Source organism: Staurois parvus, unplaced genomic scaffold (assembly GCF_062004578.1).
Source record: "Staurois parvus isolate SC_StPar_1 unplaced genomic scaffold, SC_StPar_1.0 ptg000608l, whole genome shotgun sequence".
Lineage (NCBI taxonomy): Eukaryota > Metazoa > Chordata > Amphibia > Anura > Ranidae > Staurois > Staurois parvus.
This window is the reverse complement of record NW_028318404.1, coordinates 2,378,500-2,403,015: the sequence shown is the minus strand read 5'-3', so window position 1 is coordinate 2,403,015 and position 24,516 is coordinate 2,378,500. Positions and strand designations below refer to the sequence as shown.

General features: G+C 42.5%; 1 protein-coding gene across 4 annotated transcripts in view; it reads right to left on the bottom strand.

Moving 5' to 3' along the window:
- IKBKG (inhibitor of nuclear factor kappa B kinase regulatory subunit gamma) overlaps positions 1 to 24,516 on the bottom strand; it is a 62,783-nt gene that overhangs the window by 17,759 nt on the left and 20,508 nt on the right. The window contains exons 4-10 of one of the 4 annotated variants that reach the window (XM_089692948.1): positions 20,565 to 20,854; positions 17,675 to 17,788; positions 11,084 to 11,155; positions 10,950 to 11,011; positions 6,666 to 6,719; positions 6,383 to 6,485; positions 629 to 747 (exon numbers count right to left, since the gene is read on the bottom strand). In XM_089692948.1, coding sequence (XP_089549074.1) covers positions 629 to 747; positions 6,383 to 6,485; positions 6,666 to 6,719; positions 10,950 to 11,011; positions 11,084 to 11,155; positions 17,675 to 17,788; positions 20,565 to 20,854 — 814 coding nt within the window. The remainder of the gene's footprint in view (positions 1 to 628; positions 748 to 6,382; positions 6,486 to 6,665; positions 6,720 to 10,949; positions 11,012 to 11,083; positions 11,156 to 17,674; positions 17,789 to 20,564; positions 20,855 to 24,516) is intronic. The other 3 variants (XM_089692949.1, XM_089692950.1, XM_089692951.1) reach the window with 3 other exon arrangements.

The following is a 24,516-nucleotide window of genomic DNA, read 5'->3' as shown; positions in this document are numbered from 1 at the left end:
TGTCTTAATTAAAAGCATTAAGTGTCATTTCTGTCTGCTGCTTCATTCCTCTGCTATCAACATGAATCACTTAAAAGGTTTTCTTGACACTAAGAAAAAAAAAATGGTGACGGGGAGGGACCTCCAGTAGATTGACAGCCTCAGCTTTATTCCTGAGCTGTGTGAAGAGGGGTGTCTCTCTTCCCTCCAATCAGCTCTCAGAGTTCTCCTCACTGTACTGTGCAATGTGTCGTGCCAGCTCTCTGCCCCCTTTTTTATCTGAACTCTCCGACAAGCTTTATAAATGCTGGACTATGAACAGATATAGCTAAGATAGAGCAGAAGAGTGCAGATAAACAGGTACAATTTACAAAGGAAGATTTGTTTCATCTCTGTGTATCACCTGAGGCCAGTAACTTCACTGGGTATATATAAGAATTTACACCCACTTTAATAACTGGAAGGTCTTTGTGTGATCATGTGCATAGAGGTTACTGTTCCCTACTGCCTGCATCTTTTTAAAGCCCAGTTCACTTTCAGGTATAAAACCATGCTGTATTTTAGGTGTACCAGAAGACAAAGTACAGTGCAGTTTATCATGCATATGCCTGGTAATTGGTCATTCCTGCCACGTATTGGCACCCCTTACCTCCCTTCCACATTCTTCATCTCCTGCTGCGAGGACTCCAGGCTCATCTGACTCTCATGTAACTCTCCCAGTAAAGATGTCACCTGAGCCTTGACAGAAGCCTTCTCCTCAGCCAGTAGCTACAAGACAACAATGAAACAACATTACCAACATAAACTGGTTGATGTTTGCAATCAATTTAACAGATTTAAAACGTGTAGCTAAACCTACAACAGTAAAATCAGCCTGTATATGCAGTAAAGCATAATTGTTATACTCACTATGGAATCTAAGGAGGTAATCCTCCACATTGTGTAAAAAGGCTGTTTGATCCTGTCTCCTCTGCTCCTCCCCTTCTACTGTCCCCAATCCATTGGCTTATAGTACAGAGCTCTAGGAGTCACTCTAGCAATACACACTAAACTGAGCATGTGTAGAGTTTTTTTTTTTCTTTGGAAAGGTGCATGTGATCAGCCAATCGGCCAATCAGCCAGAGGGTTCGAGGTCAGGCAGCCTCACAGGACAGTCAGAGGAGAATGAAAACTCCTCCTACAAGCTTTAATCGATGCTTGGCCAGACACTAATAGAAGTCACAAGACTGTTATATATTGCTGATGAGAAAAAGTATTTAGCACCACTGAATACAAAAAAAAAAAAAAATCCAAGCTCACTTACAAGCTAGCCTACAACAAACTGAATTAACCTTGACATACAGTTCACGTTACAACCAAGATGATTAGTTTAATCACATTTGCAAACACATGTGTAAGCTTCAGGGACCACATCACCACACCTCAGTGTACTTCAGTCCTAACTCTATAAATTTTGAAAGTCTCCAAAGTTGGAGCACATACATAATAATGGTTAGATTGAGGGCAGGTATGCCTTGAGGGAGCCCACACCCACCAATAGCAGCGAAGGTATCCAGTGCACCCCCTCACCAACAGCACAAATTAATTGGCAACCACCTCAACCTCTAACTGGCCTTTGCAGCAAACAGCACTTGGAAAGGTGACTTATGTCAAAACAACAAAATTCCCAGCTCACTTACCAGCCAGCCTGCAACAAACAGAATTAACCAGTATACTGATCCAGAATGACTTAAAATTGATATGGTCCAGAAAAAATTAGACAGAATAAAGCACCTAGACCGGATTACATACACCCACGGGTCCTTGAAGAATTGAGCTCTGTCATTCCAAAGCCATTGTTTCTAATTTTTAGGAACACTTTAATGACTGGCATAGTACCACTGGATTGGAGTAAAGCCAATGTGGTGCCTATATTTAAAAAGGGGTCAAAATCTATACTGAGTACTTATGGACCTGTTCGTTTATCTTCTATAGTTGGGAAGATACTGGAGAGTTTAATAAAAGACCACATAGATGAGTTCTTGCTTAAAAAAACAAAAACACATTTTAAGCAAAAGTCAGCATGGATTCAAGATAGACAGAAGCTGTGTCTGTGGACATAGCATATTAAGATTTTGCAAAAGCATGTGACATAGTTCCCCTTGCAGGATGTCTCCAACTTACAAGCCGACCTCAATGCACTGTTTAATTGGGCAACTATGTGGCAAATGAGGTGGGTGGGCTAAGAATATGCATGCATACTGGGGGGTACAACTGGGGGAATCAATGGTGGAGAAGGATCTGGGAGTTCTGGCAGATCACAAGCTTAATAATGGCATGCAATGCCAAGCTGCGGTTTCTAAAGTGAGCAAAATCCTCTCTTGTATTAAAAGAGGTATAGACTCCAGAGAGAGAGATATCATATTACCCCGGTACTAATCATTAGTAATACCTCATCTGGATAATGAAGTTCAGTTTTGGCCACCAATTCACAAAAAGAACATTGGGGAACTGGAGAAAGTACAGAGAAGGGTAACTAAACTGATACGAGGCATGGAGGAGCTCAGCGGAACTGAATTTATTCTCTCTTGAGAAGAGGAGATTAAGGGGGGATATGATCAACATGTATAATACATCAGTGGTTCATATAGGGAACTTGGTGTACAGTTAAAATTACTCACTTTAAGAGCATCATAGAGGACAAGGAATCACTTGACCTCTGGAGGAAAAAAACAGATTTCCTCTCCAAATATGGAGTTTTCTTCACAGTAAGAGCTGTGAAAATGTGGAATAGACACCCTCAAAAGCTGGTTCTAGGCACCTTAGTAGATTGTTTTAACCACTTGCCTACCGGGCACTTATACCCCCTTCCCGCCCAGGCCAATTTTCAGCTTTCAGTGCTGTTGCACTTTGAATGACAATTGCACGGTCATGCAACACTGTACACATATGAAATTTTTAGCATATTTTTCACCCAAATAGAGATTTCTTTTGGTGGTATTTACTCACCACTGGGTGTTTTATTTTGTGTGCTATAAACAAAAAACAGCAAAAAAAACATTGAAAAAAGAAAGATTTTCTTTGTTTCTATTATAAAATTTTGCAAGCAGGCAATTTATCGCTTTCACTGATGTGTGTTGAGGAGGCTGCACTGATAGGCGGCACTGATATACAACAATGATGGGCACTGATAGGCGGCACTATTGGACATCGATGGGTGGCACTGCTGGGCAGCACTGATAGGTGGCACTGCTGGGCACTTGTGGGCAGCACTAATCATCAGTGCTGATCCGTCCTCTGATAAATGCCGGTTATTGGCAGTGCAGCTGATAACCGGCAACTGCATTTACCAGTGATCTGCTGTGTCATTGGGCACAGCTGATCATGTGGTAAAAGGCCGTTGTGATTGGCCTTTTATCACATCACATGATCAGCTGTGTCTGTAGGACACAGCGATCATGGAGATCCCCGGGGGCGCGTTCTGGCAGGATGTCATATGACGCCCTCCCAGAACTGGACAACCGCGCTGTAGCTGTCATTTGGTGGTTAAAGACTTGGATTCATTCCTAAATGCACATATTATAACTGGATACTAACATTTATAGGTAAAGTTGATCCAGGGAATATCCGATTGCCTCTTGGGGGATCAGGAAGGAATTTTTTTCCCATGCTTTGCTGGGGATTTTTTTTGCCTTCCTCTGGATCAACTGTGGATATAGGATAGTGTACATGGAGGTCTTCTATTTGTGTATGTGTTATTTTTTTCTTTTCATGATGGTTGAACTGGATGGACTTGTGTCTTTTTTTCAACCAGATTAACGATGTAACCAGGGTGCTGTGACGTGGCCTTTACAGCTTACACATGTATTTGCAAAAAGTGTGTGAAGTAAACCCCTGGTTTTAAGTAAACTGTTAGACAAGGTTAATTTGGTTTGTTGTTGGCTGGCTGGTAAGTGAGCTGGCAATGTTTGTTTGTAGTTTTTTGACATGTCGCCCTTCCATGTACTCCTTGCTGCAAAGGCCAGTCATAGTTTGGAGTGGTTGCCATTTGTTTGGACCACTGAGTACAAAACTACAGAGATCCAACTAAAGACTCCCTGAAAAATAAAATTCTATAAAATGAACAAGGACAGGAAGGCCAAAAGGGTGAAGGGAGATTGTAATATGGTATTTATATTTCTGGTAGGCAAGTGCAGCTATCAGAACTGCCAAGGAATAGCTGGAAACAGAGATTTAGAGATTTTCTGCACTTATAACAACAATGGGATAATTGCAAAGTGTATGTCGGTGCAGTAGAGATGAATGAAGTTGTGTGCATTGGTGTTAGTTTAACTTCTATAGTTGGGAAGATACTGGAGAGTTTAATAAAAGACCACATAGATGTGTTCTTGCTGGAAAAAAATATTTTAAGCAGCAGACAGCATGGATTCATGAAAGACAGAAGTTGTCAAACAAATCTGATTTCTTTTTATGAGGGGGTGAGCAAAACCTTGGACAGAGGGGTGGCGGTAGACGTGGTATACTTGGACAGAGGGGTGGCGGTGGACGTGGTATACTTGGATTTTGCAAAAGCGTTTGACACAGTTCCCCACACATGGCTGATGTGTAAGGTAAAGTCTACAGGTTTGGAAAAATCCATCTGTAAATGGATAGAAAACTGGCTAAAAGATCGTATTCAGAGAGTAGTGGTTAATGATTCATACTCTGAATGGTCGAGGGTTGTCAGTGGTGTACCCCAAGGTTCAGTGTTGGGATCCTTACTTTTTAATATATTTATTCCTTCCCGATCTCCCGAAAGGCAATCGGATATTTACCTATAAATGTTAGTATCCATTTATTTTCTGTGTATCCAGGAAACAATCCAGGCCTTTTTTGAAGCAATCCACTGAGCTGGCCAGAACCAACTCTTGAGGGAGTCTATTCCACATTTTCACAGCTCTCACTGTGAAGAAACCTTGCCGTGTTTGTAGATTAAATTTCTTTTCCTTCAGACGTAAAGAGTGCCCCCTTGTCCTCTGTGATGACTTCAGGGTGCATAACTCTACACCGAGTTCACTGTATGAACCACTGATGTATTTATACATGTTGATCATATCCCCCCTTAATCTCCTCCTCTCAAGAGAGAATAAATTCAGTTCCTTGGCTTTGAAATGACAGAGCTCAATTCTTTAAGGACCTGTGGGTGTATGCCATCTGGTCCAGGTGCTTTATTCACCTTTATTCTGTCTAAATATTTCTGGATCATATCAATTGTGAGCCAATGTGGATTATCTGGAGCTGTGTCAATACCATGCCCATTATGGACAAGAGCTCCCCCATGCTCCTTTGTATACACAGAGCTGAAGAAGGTATTTCATATCTAGAATAAAGAGTCTAAAAATAAATAAATAAATTTAAAAAAAAAAAAAAAAGTGTGGGTAATGGCATGACCAGGCATATCTGTGGAATGGATGAAGGCAAGTAAGTTGTGTAAATGACACTGGTGCAGGCCATCACCTTATCTCCTCACCTACTGTCCCCCTGAGTTTGAAGCCCAGAAGATACATCATTGAAGGTGTTGCTGGGCCGAAGGCCTCCTCCCACAAGCACTGACTGGACACGATGCCTAGGGCAAATAGGGTTAAGTGCATGGATTGGGCAGGTGTGTACCCAGCAGGTACATTACTGCAGGTGCCTAGGCCAAAGATCACACCCCCATCAAGTACTGACTGGAGGATAGATCCAAGGGGTGGGGCTCAGTGTACTGATTGGCAGGTTTGGTGGTATCAACATTTCACAGTTCCAACGCTGCATGTTATAGGAAGGGTCAGCAGATCACAACACTTTCTGTGGATATGTGTAGTTGAAAGCTCTCTGTGCTGCCATTGCTATGGATAATTTCAACTGTGCATGCCCCGGCTGAGCACTTGTGGCTCTTGGCTACTATGACTCACAAGACCTGCAATTCACTTTTCTCAATAAAAACATTACAAGGCCGAAGTAGAAGTGTGCATTGCCCAGTCTTGCAGTAAACTAACACCACCCAAAACGGATTTTTCAGGTGTAACTACATGTTGGCAGTCTGAATCACTTCACTTAGAGTTCATGGACTCTGGCCGTGAGATCTCTGCACATGGGTTCCTAATACCATCTATCTGGTATGGCATTATGTGGGGTCACGCCCTCTGTTAAGATTTTGCAGTTGGAGATAATTTCTAAAGCACATCTGGAAGCATGTATTGCTTTGTTATGGCTGAATTCACACTTAGACCCTCAGCTGTGTCTAGGTGCATTCAGTCTATCTGTATTTACAAAAATGAGAATTCTGTGTGTTCTGGGGACATTTGCATGCAGTAAAAAATGAAACGCAGGAGGTCCATTTACATGAGGCCTTATATACCAGTCCAGATCAATTGTATAAAATATTGTAAGATAGATTGTTAACCTGGAGCTGTCTTTGAGCTTCGACTCCTTTCTCTTTCAGCTGGTCCTTCAGGCCTGATACCTCCAGCTGCAGCTCAGTAATTTTTTCTTGCAGCTGAGCATTCCTGATTAGCAAAAAAAAAAAAAAAAAATTCAGGGATTAGTTTATAAAACAAGGTTGACCAATGCAAACATGTTGGTACAGCCCCACCAACCCATCAGATCCTCTGATGCTTGGTTATAATGCAGAAAACACCTTTCTCCACTGTTTGTGTTTAGATCTCTAGCGGTTTTGAGATGCTCACCGGCTCTCTGCCTCCTGAAGCTTCTTTTGCAGATCCTGCTCCTTTGCTGTACACCTACAATAAACAGGCTGTTAGTGTTGTGTATGATCAGATGCAGAGCTATACCTTGGTAGTAATACTAAACAAAGACATAATTGTATATAATGCAATAACTTTGTATGGTGCTGCTCAGGATTTTGGCTACTTGTAAAGCCTAGTATTTTTTTTTTTTTACACAGTTGCAATGATATACATAGAGCAGCCCTTGACATCCTCTTCTGGGATCCCCGGCCAGCACTCCAGACGACTCTTCTTCTCTTTGTGACTCCGATATGCAAGTCGCTCGCTATGGAGCATACGTGCGGGCTCGTTCCTGAGCGGCGCTGCCTGTGTCCACTGACACAGACAGCGCAGCTTGGTCCCACCCCTGCTCCCTCCTCACACCATTTGATTGACAGTAGCAGGAGCCAACTGTGAGAAGAGGAAAGGAATCCCTGTGAGAAGAGGAAAAGAGGAGAAAGCAAACTGCAGATGGGCACAGTGCTGGATCTCTGACATGCTCAGGTAAGTGTTTACAGAGGGAAGGGGGAGACATAGTGGGGTTTTTACCTTAATGCAGGGAATGCATTCATGTAAAAAAAAAAAAAAAAAAGACACCCAGCCTTTAGAACCACTTTAAGCGAATTAGTGGTTCTAAAAATAGATATCTATATAGAAAAGAAGATTTGATGGAAAGAGAAATTTGCATTATTCTGCAGAGGGAGCAATGTGAACACACTACTGCTAAACAAATCATGGAAGCTTGTTTTAGAATGTTTATATGGATAATTGGCTGCTGTATGGGCTCTCTCATTTTTGTAGCCCGAAAGAGCTGAATTCCAGGCACACTGGTAAGATTATACCTATATTGGTAATGCCAAAACATAATAGCCACTCTTTACACTCACCTATTAACGTGTTACTAACTCATGACAGTAAAATCAGTCTGTACATACAGTAAAGCATATTTGGTATACTCGCTGTGGAACTTAAGTGGTTAATCCTCTGCATTGTATAAAAAGGATGTTTGATCCTGTCTGCTCTGATCCTCCCCTGCTTCCCCGTTCCCCATTTAATCTCCTGATGGAACAGAGCCTCGGGGACACTCTGCACATGCTCAGTTTGGTGTGTATTGCTAGCGAGTGTTTTTTTTTTTCCCTCTTGGGAGAGTGCATGTGATCAGCACAGGGCCAAACAACATTGTCCAGACAGAGGGTGAGGGGTTGTGCAATCTCACCGGACAGTGAGAGGAGAATGAAAACTCCTCCCACAAGCTTTAACCAGTGCTCAGCTGTACACTGATATAAGTCAGAGGACTGCTCTAACTGCTGATGAGAAAAGGTATTCTGCTATTTAAATTTACTAAAATAATTGCATTTCCATGTTATTTGTACTGTGGGAGACCAGATATAGTGAATGCAGAGTCCTGGGTATAGTAACACTTTAACTTCAGTTTGTACAGTATAAGAGAAGTGAACAGCAAGCTTTTGCAAAGCTTTTAGTTAGTTTTGTTGAAGTCTTTAAAAGCTCTAGTTTGGGGAGTTTCAGGCACAGACCTTTAGGGAAGGAACGATTGTCACTTTAAACAAGATGCTAACATGCTATAATAAGCTTCAGCACTTCTTAAAATTAGTTAAAAACCTGCAAGCTGCTGGCTTAAAGTCAGGGTTTGGCTTGGACATAAATGTGAGCAACAGTGCTGTAGGGGCATCCTGTCAAGGGATCCTGATCCTAAGCTGCAAAAAAAAAACAAAAACAAAAGAACAAAAACAAAAAAAACACAAAAAAAAAAAAAACAGGCTCAAACCTGTCTAAACTCCCATTTAGAGGTTTGTGAGTCACATACTGCATGTTCTGAGCCAGTACCATAATTACACAACACAATCAAAAAGACTTGCTGTCTACAGACCGAGTCAAGATGCCGCCAATCTGATAACCACAAGGCAAGGCCAAGAGAGACAAGGAGAGACTAGGACAAGTTGGAGAAACTACTGGAGATAAATGCCATTAAAGGCTTTTTTTTTTTTTTTTTTTTTTTTTTACACAAATCAGTGTTCTCACTACTGCCTGCTTGAGCCTCTGGGCCACAGGTTGGGCATCGGAATTTAGAGCTTATGTGAACAAGGCCTTAGCATTTCTTATTCTGCAGATTAGTTTGTGCATAATCATCTACATTTCCCTGCATTATTTGCAACATCTGGATACCTTAATACCCCTGCTGAAAAACAGCATGATGTTCCGCCCTGAGGGCTACAGTAGATACCACTGGTACAACCACTTAGTTCCTTTTTCAGTAATGTTCTCAGCTGAAAGCACTTTCTGGTTTTTCCCAAAGTACGCTCCTGACTCTTTCCCAGCCCCCCTTCCACTCCTACACAGTGGTGTCACAGTGTGTTTTATACACACACACACACGGATATATATATATATATATATATATATATATATCTCTCTGGACCCCACCTGTTTGAATAACTTAAGACCCATCTCCCTGCTCCCGTTTGCCTCCAAGCTTCTCGAGCGCCTTGTTCACAACCGTATGAACTGCTACCTCACCAACAACAACCTTCTTGATCCCCGACAGTCTGGCTTCCGACCACAACATTCCACAGAAACTGCCCTACTAAAGCTCACTAATGACCTACTAACTGCTAAAACCAACGGCCCTTACTCCATACTCATACTCCTTGACCTTTCTGCTGCCTATGACACAGTCGACCACCCGCTCCTCCTCAGTAAACTCCACTCCATCGGCTTCCGTGATTCTGTTCTCTCCTGGTTCTCCTCTTACCTTTCTCAGCGCACTTTCAGTGTCACATACAACTCCTCCTCTGCTCCCTCTTTCTGTTGGGGTACCCCAAGGTTCTGTCCTTGGGCCCCTCCTTTTCTCTCCCTATACCTCCTCCCTGGGCCAACTGATAACCTCCCATGGCTTCCAATACCACCTCTATGCTGATGACACCCAGATCTATCTCTTCACTCCCCAGCTCACCCCCTCACGTATCACAAATCTACTAATCGACATATCAGTATGGATGTCACATCACTACCTTAAACTCAATCTTTCAAAAACTGAGCTTGTAATATTTCCTCCTCCCCGATCCCCCACTCATGACTTTACCATTAAGATCAACAGCACATCCATTGGTCCTTCCCCTCATGCCAGGGTGCTAGGCGTAATCCTAGACTCTGACCTCTCCTTTGGGCCCCACATCCACTCACTGGCTAAATCCTGCCGCCTCAACCTCCGGAACATTTCCAAAATCCGCCCCTTCCTGACCAATGACACCACAAAACAACTTATCCACGCCTTGGTTATATCCCGCCTTGATTACTGCAACCCCCTCCCCACTGGTCTACCGTTACACAGGCTATCCCCCCTTCAGTCTATTATGAATGCTGCTGCTAGACTCATACACCTTACCAACCGATCAGCGACTGCTGCCCCTCTCTGCCAATCCCTCCACTCGCTTGGACTAACCCAACGTATAAAATTCAAAATACTAACCACAGCTTACAAAGCCATCCACAACACTGCCCCTAGCTACATCACCAACCTCATCCACAGATACCGCCCAAATCGCCCACTCCGCTCCTCCCATGATATCCTCGTCTCTAGCTCCCTCATCACCTCCTCCCACGCTCACCTCCAGGACTTCTCCAGAGCCTCTCCCACTCCCTACCACAGCATGTCCGGTCAGCCCCCACCCTGTCTGCCTTTAGGCGCTCTTTGAAAACTCACTTCTTCAGGGAAGCCTACCCCACCTCCACCTAAGAACTGTACTCGAATCACCTCCGCCAGATCATCCCCCCGCAGTTATCACCTTTTTTATCACCTCCCCCTTCCTTTAGATTGTAAGCTCCACGAGCAGGGCCCTCCTATTCCTTCTGTACTGAAATATATTGTAATTGTACTGTCTCCCTTATATTGTAAACCGCTGCGCAAACTGTTGGCGCTATATAAATCCTGTATAATAATAAAAAAAAAAAAAAATATATATATATATATATATATATATATATATATATATATATATATATATATATATATATACACACATATACATACATACATACACACACACACATACATACATATATATATATACACACACACACACACACATATAATTTGTTTGCGCACACGAGCTGCCCTGCAGCAGTATATCTGCTATAAGGCTGTCTGGAAGCGGTTAAAATCACATCTGAAAGTGTGTGCCCTGACGCTGCACACACAGTTGTTCTCCCCTCACCCTCTGAACTCACCTTCCATTTGTCCCTTGCAGGACTTCTATTTCTGTAACCATCTTCCGGACAGCAGATTCCTCCTGCAAAAAACACAGTCAGTAGATATAAAAATGGAAAATACTGAACAGCCCACTGATATGCCAATCCCTCACCCGAATCCTGACCCAGTCTTTAGGTGGCAGCCCAAGAAGTTGATTCTTTTCACTTTCCTTTAAGATATCATCCTGTGACAAGAAAGGACAAAAATAAACACGGTCACACAAAATAATAATAAAACGCAAATTATTGAATGCACAGCACAGAAATAAAACAGTTAAAATATGGAAGTAAATTCTGCATTTCTTTCTATGTGCAGTAAAAGGGAATCTTCAATAAAAATAAAGTGAAATGTATGGATCTCTATACTCCATGGACTAGGATACAAAACCATTTCCTTTCTGGCTTCTATAAAATATGCAGCAGTTCTACCATTTACAGGATAAATCTGTTAAAGAGAAGCAATCACAAAAGGGCTTATGCAAAAGATGAAAAAACACATGCAGTACATCTCTGCAACATATACACATTACCCCATGTGTTATGCCTTCAAAACTTCCCACAGAATACTACCTGATGATGTGCCAGAAACCCAGTGTGTTCCTATATTCGTGTTTGAGCTGAAAACACAGCACATTTGCTGCACTAAAATCCTAAACTGTATTGACATCCCTGTCCAGTTCTTCCAGACTGGACTACAAAACACCTCCCACGCTTCATAACATAGTTCTGTATTCAAAATATTCAAAAAATATTTAGACAGTATAAAGGTGAATAAAGCACCTGGATGGCATACACACACGGGTACTTAAAGAATTGAGTTCAGTCATTTCAAAGCCATTGTTTCTCATTTTTAGGGACTCTAATGACTGGCATAGTACCACTGGATAGGCGTAAGGCCAATGTGGTGCCAATATTTAAAAAGGGGTCAAAATCTTTACCAAGTAATTCTAGACCTGTTAGTTTAACGTCTATAGTTGGGAAGATACTGGAGAGTTTAATAAAAGACCACATAGATGAGTTCTTGTTGGAAAAATATATCTTAAGCAACAGAGAGCATGGATTCATGATACATGTGGGGGGGACTGATTTTCTTTCTGTAAATAAATAAAACAAAAAAAGTGCATTCCCTGTCTAAAGCAGGGGAGGAGGGGTGAAGAGGAGTGAACTTGGCCATGAGGGTTCAAAAATTATACCCCATGTCGCTTTCTTTGTGCTTCAAAGTAGAGATGCACCAAAATTTTGGTGGTCAAAACATTTCTGCCAAAAACACCCCTTTCGGCAGTTGGGTGAATAAAAAAAATAAAAAAAAGCACCGATACAGGTGCTGAAAAAAACCACGCCCCTCACCACTGCCCGCTGGCCACTTGCCGCCACTGGCTTGTGCTCGGTAGTTCAGCATTACCTGAGAAACCATGGATCCTGGTGCTGAGCATAGAGATGAGTGAAGGAAAGATGGCCGCCACACATCTCTATGCCCTTGGAGGACTGGAGCGATGTCACCTCCGGTTCCGGACATTTTTTTTTTTTTTTTTTTAAAGCACTAGATCAATGTTTATTTTTGATCCAATGCTTTACACTGCAGAGGAGAGATGTGGGGTCTTATTGACCCCACATCTCTCCATAAAGAGGACCTGTCACTAATTATTTCTATCACAAGGGATGCATGCATTTCTTGTGATAAGAATAAAAGTGATTATAATTTTTTTTTTTTAAAGGAACAGTGCAAAAAACAAAAAACAAAAACAAAACATTAAATATATATATTTTTTTAAAAGTTTAAAGTGTCCCCGTCCCTCCGTGCTCGCACATAGTGGTGAACGCATACGTAGGCCATGCCCACATATGTAAATGGTGTTCAAACCACACGTGAGGTATCGTCACGAACGTCGGAGCAAGAGCAATAATTCTCGCACAAGACCTCTGTAACGCTACACTGCTAACCTGTAGAAATTTTTAAAGCATCACCCATGGAGATTTTTAAATGCCGCAGTTTCATGCCATTCCATGAGCGTGCACAAGTTTAAAGCGTAACATGTTGGGTATCTATTTACTCGCCGTAACATCCTCTTTCATATTTTACAAACAAATTGGGGTATATATTGTTTTTTTAAAGTGTATTTTTTTCCAAAAAATATATATTCATTTTTAAAAACTGCGCATTTCGGTTTCGGTTATTGGCCAAGCGCATTTTGAATATTCATTATCGGAACCAGAATTTTAATTTCGGTGCACTGCTACTTCAAAGAGTCTCCAGAACTCTATGACAGATCACACTGCAGCTTTTGAGAGGCTTTTATTCAGCTTTAGCTTCGCTTTGTTTTGGAGCTATTGCAGGACACACTGGGAAACCAACAAGCAAACCAGAAAGACATCATCGGAAGTCACTATTATGGAAGTGTCTGGTGCTGTTGTCACATCTGGTATGCAGCATGGAGCAGCAGGAAGGTGAGCGGGCTCTGGACAGGAGCAGAGCAACTGGTGGCGTACAACATGGGAACACTACAGTGGGATGTGAGCAGGCACCAGAGAGAGAGGAGGATCAGAAAACTAGAGGATCAACAGAGCTGGGGGTTACCACCGAGTGGGGGATTAGAAGAACCAGGGGTACTAGGGAGCAGGGGATCAGCTGAACAAGGGTACTAATCAGTTGGGGATCTGCCTAACGAGGGTATTAATGATCTGTGGATCTGCTGACCAGGGGTAATAATGGGCTGGGGATCTGCTGAAGAGGGGTACTAAGGGGCTGGGGATCTGAAGAGTGGGTGTGCTACTGAGCCGGGGTTCTACTGGGCCCCTTTATAACAAATAGAAAATCAACACACACAGGGCATTTGCCAAGCTTCATTAAATCTTCAAAAAAGCAACACCGAAGCATCAAAAACACATCAAAAAAGCATGTTGAAGTGGTAGGTGCTTTAATAGGTGATAAAGTTGAAAAGTGTAAATGAGCCCCAAGATCTCAACAATCCTTGCACTAAAAGTTAAGGTGGAATAATAGGATCTGGACTTGCCAGTAAACGCTTTCCTTGGAGTACTGTACATGACACAGGATCTTAGACTTGGCCATGGATTATATGCATTCTGCTTCAAATGACTGGACACTAACAATGCTCCAAGGACATCCCCTATACCTTTTAACCCCTCCCACTTTCTGCAAGCCTCAGTTTTGTAGCAAGCAATAAGGAGATCATAAAGAAAAAAAAGGAAGGGTGTCCTGTACTGTACTCCAAGAAAAGGGTTATACCAGTAAGTCAAATTTTTGATTTTGTTGATTGTACACAGGATCTTAGTCTAAACCGGGTGTCGGCAACCCGCGGCTCCGGAGCCGCATGCGGCTCTTTTTCACCTTTCCTGCGGCTCCGGAGCACACTGCCCACCAGGTGACAGGCAATAGGGTAAACAAGCCGCGGCTCTTTTAATGTAGATCTTCTGTGTGCCGGGCGCCCGCTGGCAAACATTGGCTGTCAGGATGTAGGCGGGGCAGCGTGACGAACTCCTCTCCTCTCACAGTCCGCCCTGAAGACCAGAACGGCGCGGGAACCCAGCGAGAGGAACGCGCGGAGCAAAGGTAAGTGAATTCACACAATATGGGGAATGAATTACTATGGGGGATGAATTACTATAGGGGGGATGAATTACTATAGGGGGGATGAATTACTACGGGGGATGAATTACTATAGGGGGGATGAATTACTACGGGGGATGAATTACTATAGGGGGGATGAATTACTATAGGGGGGATGAATTACTATAGGGGGGATGAATTACTATAGGGGGGATGAATTACTATGGGGGATGAATTACTATATGGGGGATGAATTACTATGGGGGATGAATTACTATGGGGGATGAATTACTATATGGGGGATGTATTTTCAGTTTTAAAAATGTTTCTCTCAAAATAAATTTCAATCGTGGTTTTGGCGAGATTTGGCTCAGTCGAAAAAAAAGGTTGCCCACCACTGACCTAAGGCTATGATTGTGATTATGACGATACACTGTGGCCCTGATTAACCCTTTGCTTACTGGGCCCTTAAACCCCCTTCATGACCAGAGCGTTTTTTGCAATATATGCAGTGTCGGATTTGTTTTAAATGTTGCAATGGTTTTGCGGCTCCCAGTCTTTTTTTCCCTCTCGGAAATGGGTCCAACTGGCTCTTTATGTCTTAAAGGTTGCAGACCCCTGGTCTAAACCATGGAAAGTCAAAAAGCCATGCAATTAAGGGGTTGGCAATACATTAAATAAACTGCTCAAAACAAGTCGGTATTTAACTAGAGGCAGTGATCAGAGCAAACAGTACTAGGTCCCATCAGACAAGATCCCTTTGAGGGAATACCCATTTTGGATCTCTAAGGGACAGGGCTCCACTTCAGCTGGATCACAACCCTGAACCTGTATAGCACCCTGCAACTAACTCCAAGAGATGCACTACATGCCAAAGTCAGCACCCATGCAGGATCCGGTGTCCAAAGCAATGTTACAGCCCACCCCCATCTTCTACCAGGCAGGATCTAGTCCTCCAAGGCCTAGCTGATCTGAAAAGCTACAGAGATGGAGTTACATACTCATATAGGAATCTTCTATCAATATTCCTGAGAAAAAAAAAACTAAAAGAGATAAGCTGCTCTCAGTAGAGAGAAGACACCCATCACTCAAGGTCAAAGGTCCATCACCTAAGGACGGCATCCCATTGCAACTAGATGCCTTTTTTCCATTGTCTCATTGGAGGGAAAGATGAAATTTGATTAGTGGCCATTTGCCATGGCTCTCGTTTAACATATTGTTTACTTCCCCCCCCCCCCTCCTTTCTTTGGCTCTATAAGGACCCTTTGCTTGAATCTAGGAATCAAAAACAAATGTGCTCTTCAAATAAATTGCAGGAAAGGCACTTTTGCCTATCTTTGTCCTCTGTGTTTCTGAAGACCCTTCACCACCCCAACCAAGGAGTACTCCATAAATTAATCCTGATCGAGCTTCAGTCAGAGGTCTGAACCAGTACCTACACTTCTAAAAGCAATTCCCAAGAAGCTTTGTATATTCCAACGAGAGAAGCCTATGCTAACCCCTTAATGATCTCTTGGCGTGCCCTACATACCACTTTACTACTCCACCAAATTAGTTAGAGGACTGGCATCCCATATAGCACCACACGTGCCACAGTGACTAACCGTGTGGAGTGTGCATTCCATTGTGGGACTATGAGAGGTGTGCTAGAGTTGTGAATTGGTGCAGAGGTTGAAGAGAATACACAAAGTGGTTGATTTACTAAAGGCAAATATACTGTGCACTGCAAGTGCACTTGTTTCAGAGCTTAGTAAAAGAGGTAAAGCTTCACTTTCCAAAGAAAACCCAATCACATGCAAGGAAAATAAAAAAACAAAAGAAAAAAACCCCCAAAAAAACAGCATTTTTGTTTGCACATGATTGAATGATACAAATCAGCACAGCTGCCCCTCGGAGCTAGAGCAACTGCACTTGCAGTGCACAGACTGCCTTTAGTAAATCAACCCCAATGTATATCATGTACATACAATAGGCAGAGTGCTGACCAGCATGGTTTCCTGCACTGAAGAGGTAAAAAAATGGAGACTGCCACAATGCTACCCAACATTTTTCAAATGCCAGTTTCCTGTCTAGTGTATACTCTTGCTTCAATACTTTGTCCATTACCTGGAACAAGCATGCAAATAAGGAAGTCTGATTTTGACTTTACAAATTATTATTATTATTATACAGTATTTATAAAGCGCCAATAGTTCACTCAGCGCTGTACATTACAAAGGGGGACAGAACATGTGACAGAACAATACCAATACAATGCAAAACATGAGGGGATCGAGGGCCCTGCTCTTTCGAGCTTACAATCTAGAAGGGATGGGATAGTGGTACAGGAGGAGATAGCTGTGGGGGATGGAGTGGTAGGAAGAGTGGAGGAGGTCAGCAAGTTAGCAGGGGGTGGGGTAGGCTTCCCTGAAGAGATGGGTTTTCAGGGTGCGCCTAAAGGAGAGGAGAGTAGGTGATAATCTGATGGGTTGGGGCAGGGAGTTCCAGAGGATGGGTGACACCCTGGAGAAGTCCTGGAGGCGGGCATGGGAGGAGGAGACCAGGGAACTAGAGAGAAGGAGGTCTTGTGAGGAGCGGAGTGTGCGTGCTGGGCGGTACTTGGATATTAGGTCAGTGATGTAGTTCGGGGCAGTATGGTGGACAGCTTTGTACGTCAGTGTTAGGATTCACCATCTCCAGATAGAGATTGGCAATGACAACCGCTGTGGGTTTCAAGAAAGGTTTGTTGTAAAATGTGAATATTTAGGAAAAGATGCCAAATCGGCTAAAAAACCAAAAGCACTACTAAAGTAACAAACCGATATACTCTGATCATGCCACGCAGACCAGAAAAGGTGCTTATAAAAATTCCGGCATTTAAGCTGAGGAGATAATAAAAAAAGACCTTCTTCCAGAGCAACAAACCAGGCTGTGCTCCAACATCAGGCTTCAAACACCTGAGCTCTAAAAAGGGAACCACCGATACGCATTTCTGACAAGCGCCAAGCACTCCCTGGTGCAAAATATTGATAACAGACAGGTGTTTAGAGAAGTGTTCATTTGGCATTGGGCTAATGAAAACAATATGATCTCTCATCTCTCTCTTGCAATCTGTAGTACTTATAAGAGGCTTCACTTAATAAAAGATGGGAGCTCTCACCTGCTCAGCTCGGGGTGGCCCCTGGTGATGTCGTGCTGACTCTCTCATGGATTCACACATACTGGGGGTTAGCGTTTCACAGGAGGATAGAGAGCTCCCAGGGCTGTTGTTAGCCTAATGATATACAGCACAGCAGTCAAGCAGGGGCCAAGCCAAGAGGTCAGGCAGAGGAAAGAATGCAGGAGGATCTAATGCAGTGAAAATGTGATTGTGTTGGACTTATTTAAGCATTTAAATCTGCAGCACAATTTTGGAAATCAACAGCAGCTATATATATATATATATATATTGCAACACCACTGACATTCGCCAACAAGCCCAGCTATGCTTGGTGACCATAGACAGGCCCGTACTAAATGAATCTATTAAATCTAAAAGGCCCAATGTGGAAATGCCCAAAATGAAAATTGCTTGCTTGTAGCAGCCAGTTTTTACAATGAAGCTAGAACTCCATCCAAAAGTTTTCCATATCGGAAACCTGTTGTAAGAAAATTGAAGGCTGCATTGCTGGCCTCTCCCAATTGCAGTCATATTGGACCTCTTGCTGCAAAACTTTGGGTTGAATTACTAAAATCTCTTGCATTTCTGCGTAGAAACCAATCAGCTTCCAGTTTTTTTTGTCAAAGCTTAACTGAACAAGCTGAAGTTAGATGATTGGCTACTATGTAGAGCCGCACCAGATTTTGCACTCTCCTGGTTTAGTAAATCAACCCCTTTGTGTCACTGACCCAGAAAAGGGATAAAGAAATTCTAGCACCACTCTTTGATTTACATACTTGTTTTGGGGCAAGTGACTCCGTGTTAACAGCCAGTGGGTCACCAAACCATTAAGCAACTAGAATTTTTAGAAATAAGACAATAGTAGCCCCCCTTTTTTTGGGGGGTTGGAGGAAAAAAAAAAAAAAAACGCATGTCCACTTTATTCAGAAAAGTTTTTGAAGGAGTTCCACTTTAACTTTTTTTTTCTTAGTTTAAATTGGTATATGCTTCCATTGGGAATGTGGGCGACAAAGACATTTTCAACATTTACTTGTCCACTAAAGCTAAAACTACATATGAAGCTGTAAAGTGGCAAAGAAGCATTAAGAGAAAATAAGCATTTTGAACTAGGCTGCTGCAGGCATGAAAGGAAGCTTTAAGCAGTTTAAAAAAATCAAGCACATTTTAAAAGAGAACCTGTGACAACTGGGGTTATGTTAGAATTTATAGATTGGCTCTTCATGGTTAAAAGCTAAGTTCACCTTTAGAAACATGTTACATTTTCCACCCGTTTTTAGGGTGGGACATGTAACATGTTCCCGCTCCTGCAGCCTCTTTCCAATCCCCATTTTAAATTTTGACAGCAGGCCAGGGATCTTCTCACCGCACCCACTGTCAGAATTTGAAAAGAATGCTCTGGCCATATGGCAGTGTCATTCATTCACAGAGTTCTGTGAATTAATGAACTTCAAGTGCTGACAGCCTTTGCGGCTGATGGCTTGTAGTTCTCAATGAACTACTAGATTGCTAGAGAGCACTTTAGGTAGTTCGAGTCTTCCTGTCATTGTGTAACTGCCTGCTCATATGAGGCACGAGCAGACAGATACACTGACAGTCCGCAGGAGCCCTGTATTGCACCCATGATCTGCTGATCGTGGGTACAATGCTTTACAGGCAGAAAAAAATAATATTATAATAACATTTGTATTATTATTAATAATAATAATAATAATAAATGCACATTTTTTTTTTTCTAGAAAGGTGATCTTAGCCCTTAAAATTGTGCAGGCCTTCTATGAAAGATGTATATTTGACTCTTATTTACACCTAACCACTTTGTCTGAAGATTAATCTAGAGATAAATGTCAGATTCAAGAGCCCCACCCACTTTGACAAGAAATACCCTGTGAGCTGTGTGACCAAAAGCATATAAAACATTTTATGTCCCAGCACCTACATGCACACTAGTTACCAAATATCTAAGCTCTGGAGATGACAGCAACATAAACAGCCACTGATCTCTTTTGATACTATTATGCACACTCAGAAGCTTGAGGTTAGACAACTGGCAGGGCAACAACAGTTAGACCTCAACTGTCAAAGTAAGTAAAACCAAGTAAATGGATCAAATATAAATCTTTCATAAATGTGTGCAATTATAATAATTTAAGAATGAACATTTAAATTCTTGTCCTAACATTAATGATCCTCTGTTAAACATCCCTATATAGCAACCAATCAGATCCTAGTTGACATTATTCATGTGTAAGCTGCAAAATTAAAAATAATAAAAAGATGAACATTTAGTTGGAGGCAAACCACTTGCATTTGTTTTTTGAAACTTTGCCGTTGATGTCTAAATGCCATGAAGGTCATTACCTAAAATCTCCATGTTTTCTAGAAATGTAGTTTTCCCTGATGTCACTTTCATAAAGCTTAGGTGCATTTTCCTGCAGAGAAGTGTTGTTAAGGAAGCATTTCAGAAGTGAATGTATGTCACCCTAGTGTAGTGAAAGGGCACCTTGCCTCCATGCTCATGTAGACATCAGCTGCATTTACACAATAAGATACAGGAGGGTTTTAGGCTAGTTCACACCTTTGCGCTTGCAATTTCCAGCATTTTTTAAGCATGTTTTAACAAGCACTGACCTGCAATTTAGTAAGGTTTTCACGTGTACTGATTTTTTATTTTTCGTGTGGCTTAAAAAAAAAGTAGAAGGTTGCTAGGGAATGTGCTAAAATGCATGTTTTATGCATTTTTCATGCTCTGCCATTGAAGTTTATTGTGCTAAGAAACACACCTGTACTATTTTCTAAATATAGCAGTGCAGAGGTGTGAATGGGCTCTATAGCAAAGAATAGCAATCCTTTTCGGCATTAAATCTAAGAGGTGCAAACAGGGCCTTAGTACCTCTTCAAAGACTTTCTTCTGAGCAATCTCTGGACAAACCGATTCTTCAATAGCAGTTCTGTCAGTTGTTGCAATTTGTTCATCTCTAGAGGTCACCTCGGCTAGCTGCTTTTTAGCTGCTTCAAGTTGGGCTTGCAGAGAATCCCGTTCAGCGCTCAGCCTTTGTACAAGGTTTTTGGCCTCGTTGAACTTGTATGCAATGAATGCCCTCTCTCTCTTCTGCGTAGTCTGAAACTCAACCATCTCGCTGTGACTTTTCCGCAACATTGCATTACTCTGTTCTAAGGCCACTGGGAGAGAAAAGAAGAAACCCATTAGAAAATTTAACGGGAAGCTTAGAGTGTATTTTCAATGCATTTTTTATCATGTTTACTGTAAAGCCATTTTTTTTTAACACAACTTACATGTTTTCATACGCTTGTTCTTCCAGAATGTTTGTTGAATAACCACTAGGGGGTGTAAACAGTCAATCTGTAATTACTTGGCTTCCCTCCTCAATGAGACTGTCACTTTATCCATCCAGTCCAAAGTGACAGTGGCTGTGTAAATCCCATCCCCCCTACCACTGTATGATTAGTCAGGCTCCTACAGCCTCTGCAAACCTGTAAAAATCAATGTGAGGTTGGCTGAAGCTGTATGGGTCTAGTGGAATTTACTGCACTTCTACACCTTTAGTGTGAATTCATACATGTGTGGTGCAAATTGGAGCTCTGTTTTTGCTAATTGACAAAAGTAGTTGTTCAGTGGTTTAGATCAGGATCAGGTCAAGGTTTTAGCCCAACTGTTGTGAATCAGAATTGTTCCCATAGAAGTCGACAGAAACTGCACTCTCCTGTTTGTTCTTTTTGTAGTTGCTACAGGATTCCCCCATCTGAGGAGAGCTGCATCAGCTATGCATCTTTGGTGGAGTCCATTGTGCATCATTTTTTCCACTATAACAGTGGTGGAACTCTGAGCGCTGGGAGTGACAGTGTTTTGGGTTTGAGGATGTTGGATGACTAGGTAGTTTTCTGATAAACATCTTGATCCCTTTTTTTTTTATTTATTTAAATTGCCACCATATTTGCTCTACGCCAATCAGTCGGTACCATTTCAGTCAGTAAGGTCTTTGAAAAGTAGACACTGTGGCTTGGCTATAAAGGAGCCAAATTCCTTAAAGTTTTACAGGTGTAAGCCATCTGTACCTGCACCTACATTAAAGTCGGGATCTTTCCTGAGCCTGGACTGGCTCTGTGATGTCAGCAGACAATGGATTTTAGCCCGCTGTAAGCTGAATGCAGGTCACAGGAGAGCAGAAAGAAGTGCACTCCTGTGAACCACAAAAAAAGTAGTGGCCGTACTTCTCCTTTAAAGGTCTATATTAGTTATTTGCTATTGTATCCTGTGACAGGGATGGTGGAACTTACTATATAAGGGTTTCTGATGCCCCCAAAGTCTGTTCAATAACGGTTTATTATATTTCCGTTATGGACTTCTATGACTGGACTATCATTGGGCAGGTCTGTGCAGCTGTAAGTTGGAGGATGGAGAGGGATGCACAGTAAGTGATGAAATGACATAGCCAGGAAGGAACTGAGGTGATGGCGGTCAAGGGAGTGTAAAAAACAGCATTAAAGCGTAGTTGCACCTGAAAAAAAAAATAAAAGTCATCAGCTACAAAAACTGTAGCTGCTGACTTTTAAAATGCAGTCACTTACCTGTCCTTTGGTCCAGCGGTGCCCTCACCACCGCTGGTTTCACCAGCAGTCTTCTCTCCCTGGCACCGGCATCTTCAGTGTTGGCACCTGGCTGTGACAATTTTGGCTTTACAGCCGGGTGCCTACTGAGTAAGCGTGAGAAGTGCTGCGCTTTATGAATGGCCACGTAGTCTTCTGGTCACTGTCACGTGTCCCAGAAGACTACGGGGAGAAGAGGAGGACAACTTCCGCTTTCAATCACCTTAGGCAGTCACAGCGGAAGTGGGAGCGGATACCTGTCAAATTCGGGTACCCGCTCCCCAAAGGTGCCGATCCTTAATGGGGAGCGGGGGACAGACAAAATGGAACTTCCACTTTTGGGTGAAGCTCCGCTTTAAGGGAGAAATCTGGAGCAGTGACATGGGGAATGTGGAGTAGTGACAAGAAAGACCATGGAGTGATGGTAAAGACCCCTCCACTTCCACAACAACTGCAACCTGTTCAACCTGCCATATAATTTCTATTTATATTCGCCCTGTCCTGAGATTAGGCAGCCTTGAAAGACAGCACAGCCTATGCCTCTTTAAATAACCCTAGCACCAACTTTTCACAGTGGAAGTGAGACTTGACGATCTCGATAGACCCAGCGGAATGGAGTAGGGCCTGGTTGACCATAGCAAAATGTTCCTTTAATACTGCCACCCTTGAGGCTGCATATAAAGTGCTCATGCGGTGGTACTGGGTTCTTGCCCGGATAGCCCATGCAAATCCCAGATACAGTGATTGGTGCTTCAGGAATTGTGGCCTTCAAGAGAAGGGGTTTCATATTTGGTAGTTGTGTCCACAGTTTCTGGTCCAGAGTCTTTGGTCTGTTACATACTCTGGTTTCCTTCTGAATCGTCAGGTGAAGCAAAGTTGACTCTAATTCCATTGTCCCATTCCAGGCCTCCTTACCTACCAAGAAATTAGCTTCCTATTTATTTTTGTCTGCCAAGTGGACCATTGCTCAGGCGTGGAAGACACAAAGGAGTTTATTTACTAAAGCTGGAGAGTCCAAAATCAGACTCCCTTCTGCATAGAAACCAATCAGCTTCCAGGTTTCATTGCCAAAGCTTCATTGAACAAGCTGAGGTTAGAAGCTGATTGGTTTCTATGCAGAAGGGAGTCTGATTTTGGACTATCCAGCTTTAGTAAATAAACCCCAAACTGTCTTCTTTCAAGGCGTGAAAGACCGTATGATCACATTAAACGACCAATGAAAAGATGTCCAGCATTTTAAAAGGACTCCAACTATACGTTTCTCAATATTGGGAACCTTGGATCAATTATTCTTACCATTCTTTGCACCCGGCCAGTTTTGGCCATTTAGACTAAGTTCACACCTGTGCGTTTGTGCAGGCCACGATTTGTGCAGATATGAGAGCCCATTCATTTGAAAGGGCTGTCGTGCCCTGGAACATGCAGGAAGCTCCCTGCACGATTTTTGAAATCGCAGCCTGCATGGGAACAGAGGTTACAAGTACAGTTGCGGTTTCCAGTGGAGGCAACGTGCCATTAGGATTAATGGTACCCACCCGCGGGTCTCTCATTTCTTTGTGTGGGTGGTTGCAGCTGCAGGTATTTGTACAGGTCCCGCAGTGGCACCACCCGCACAGATGTGAACCTAGGCTTACAGTTGATGCCTGAGACAGTCCTGATTATATGGTACCCCTTTCCCCTCCCCTCTTTCTAGGTATAATTTTCTTAGGTTCATACTCTCTCTGGTTGCAACCATTACTGGGAAACCTGCTTTTATGGAACTTGCTGAATTTTGCATTTTTGGTATTTGAATCAGTCTCAGCGTACAGCCAACTGAATCTTACAGTGTTTATGGTTCATTTGATTACAATGTATATTTCATATTCTGTGTAATTCTTTTCCCCCTGCATGAGCAAGCTTGGAGCTTGTTATGTTTGGAAAACTAAAATAAAAATTATTGAAAAGAGAAAGACAGCACAGCTGGCCTGGTGACCCAACTTGTTCCTACTGCACAAAACAAGGTCACCTTTCTTTTCCAGCATGCGACTGGAAATTGAAGAAGGAGTAACAAACTGATAAGTCTTCTCTCTGCTCCCTACTTAGGTCAACATGTTCCCAATCAGGTCATGTGTAGGCAGGTGACACAATTGGCTCCTAGTGCAGAATTAATTTTTCGTTTACATACATAACTGCATTCACTGATTAATTCCAACATTATAGTTAAAAAGAAAAATGAACTAGTGACAGTCTCATTTGGT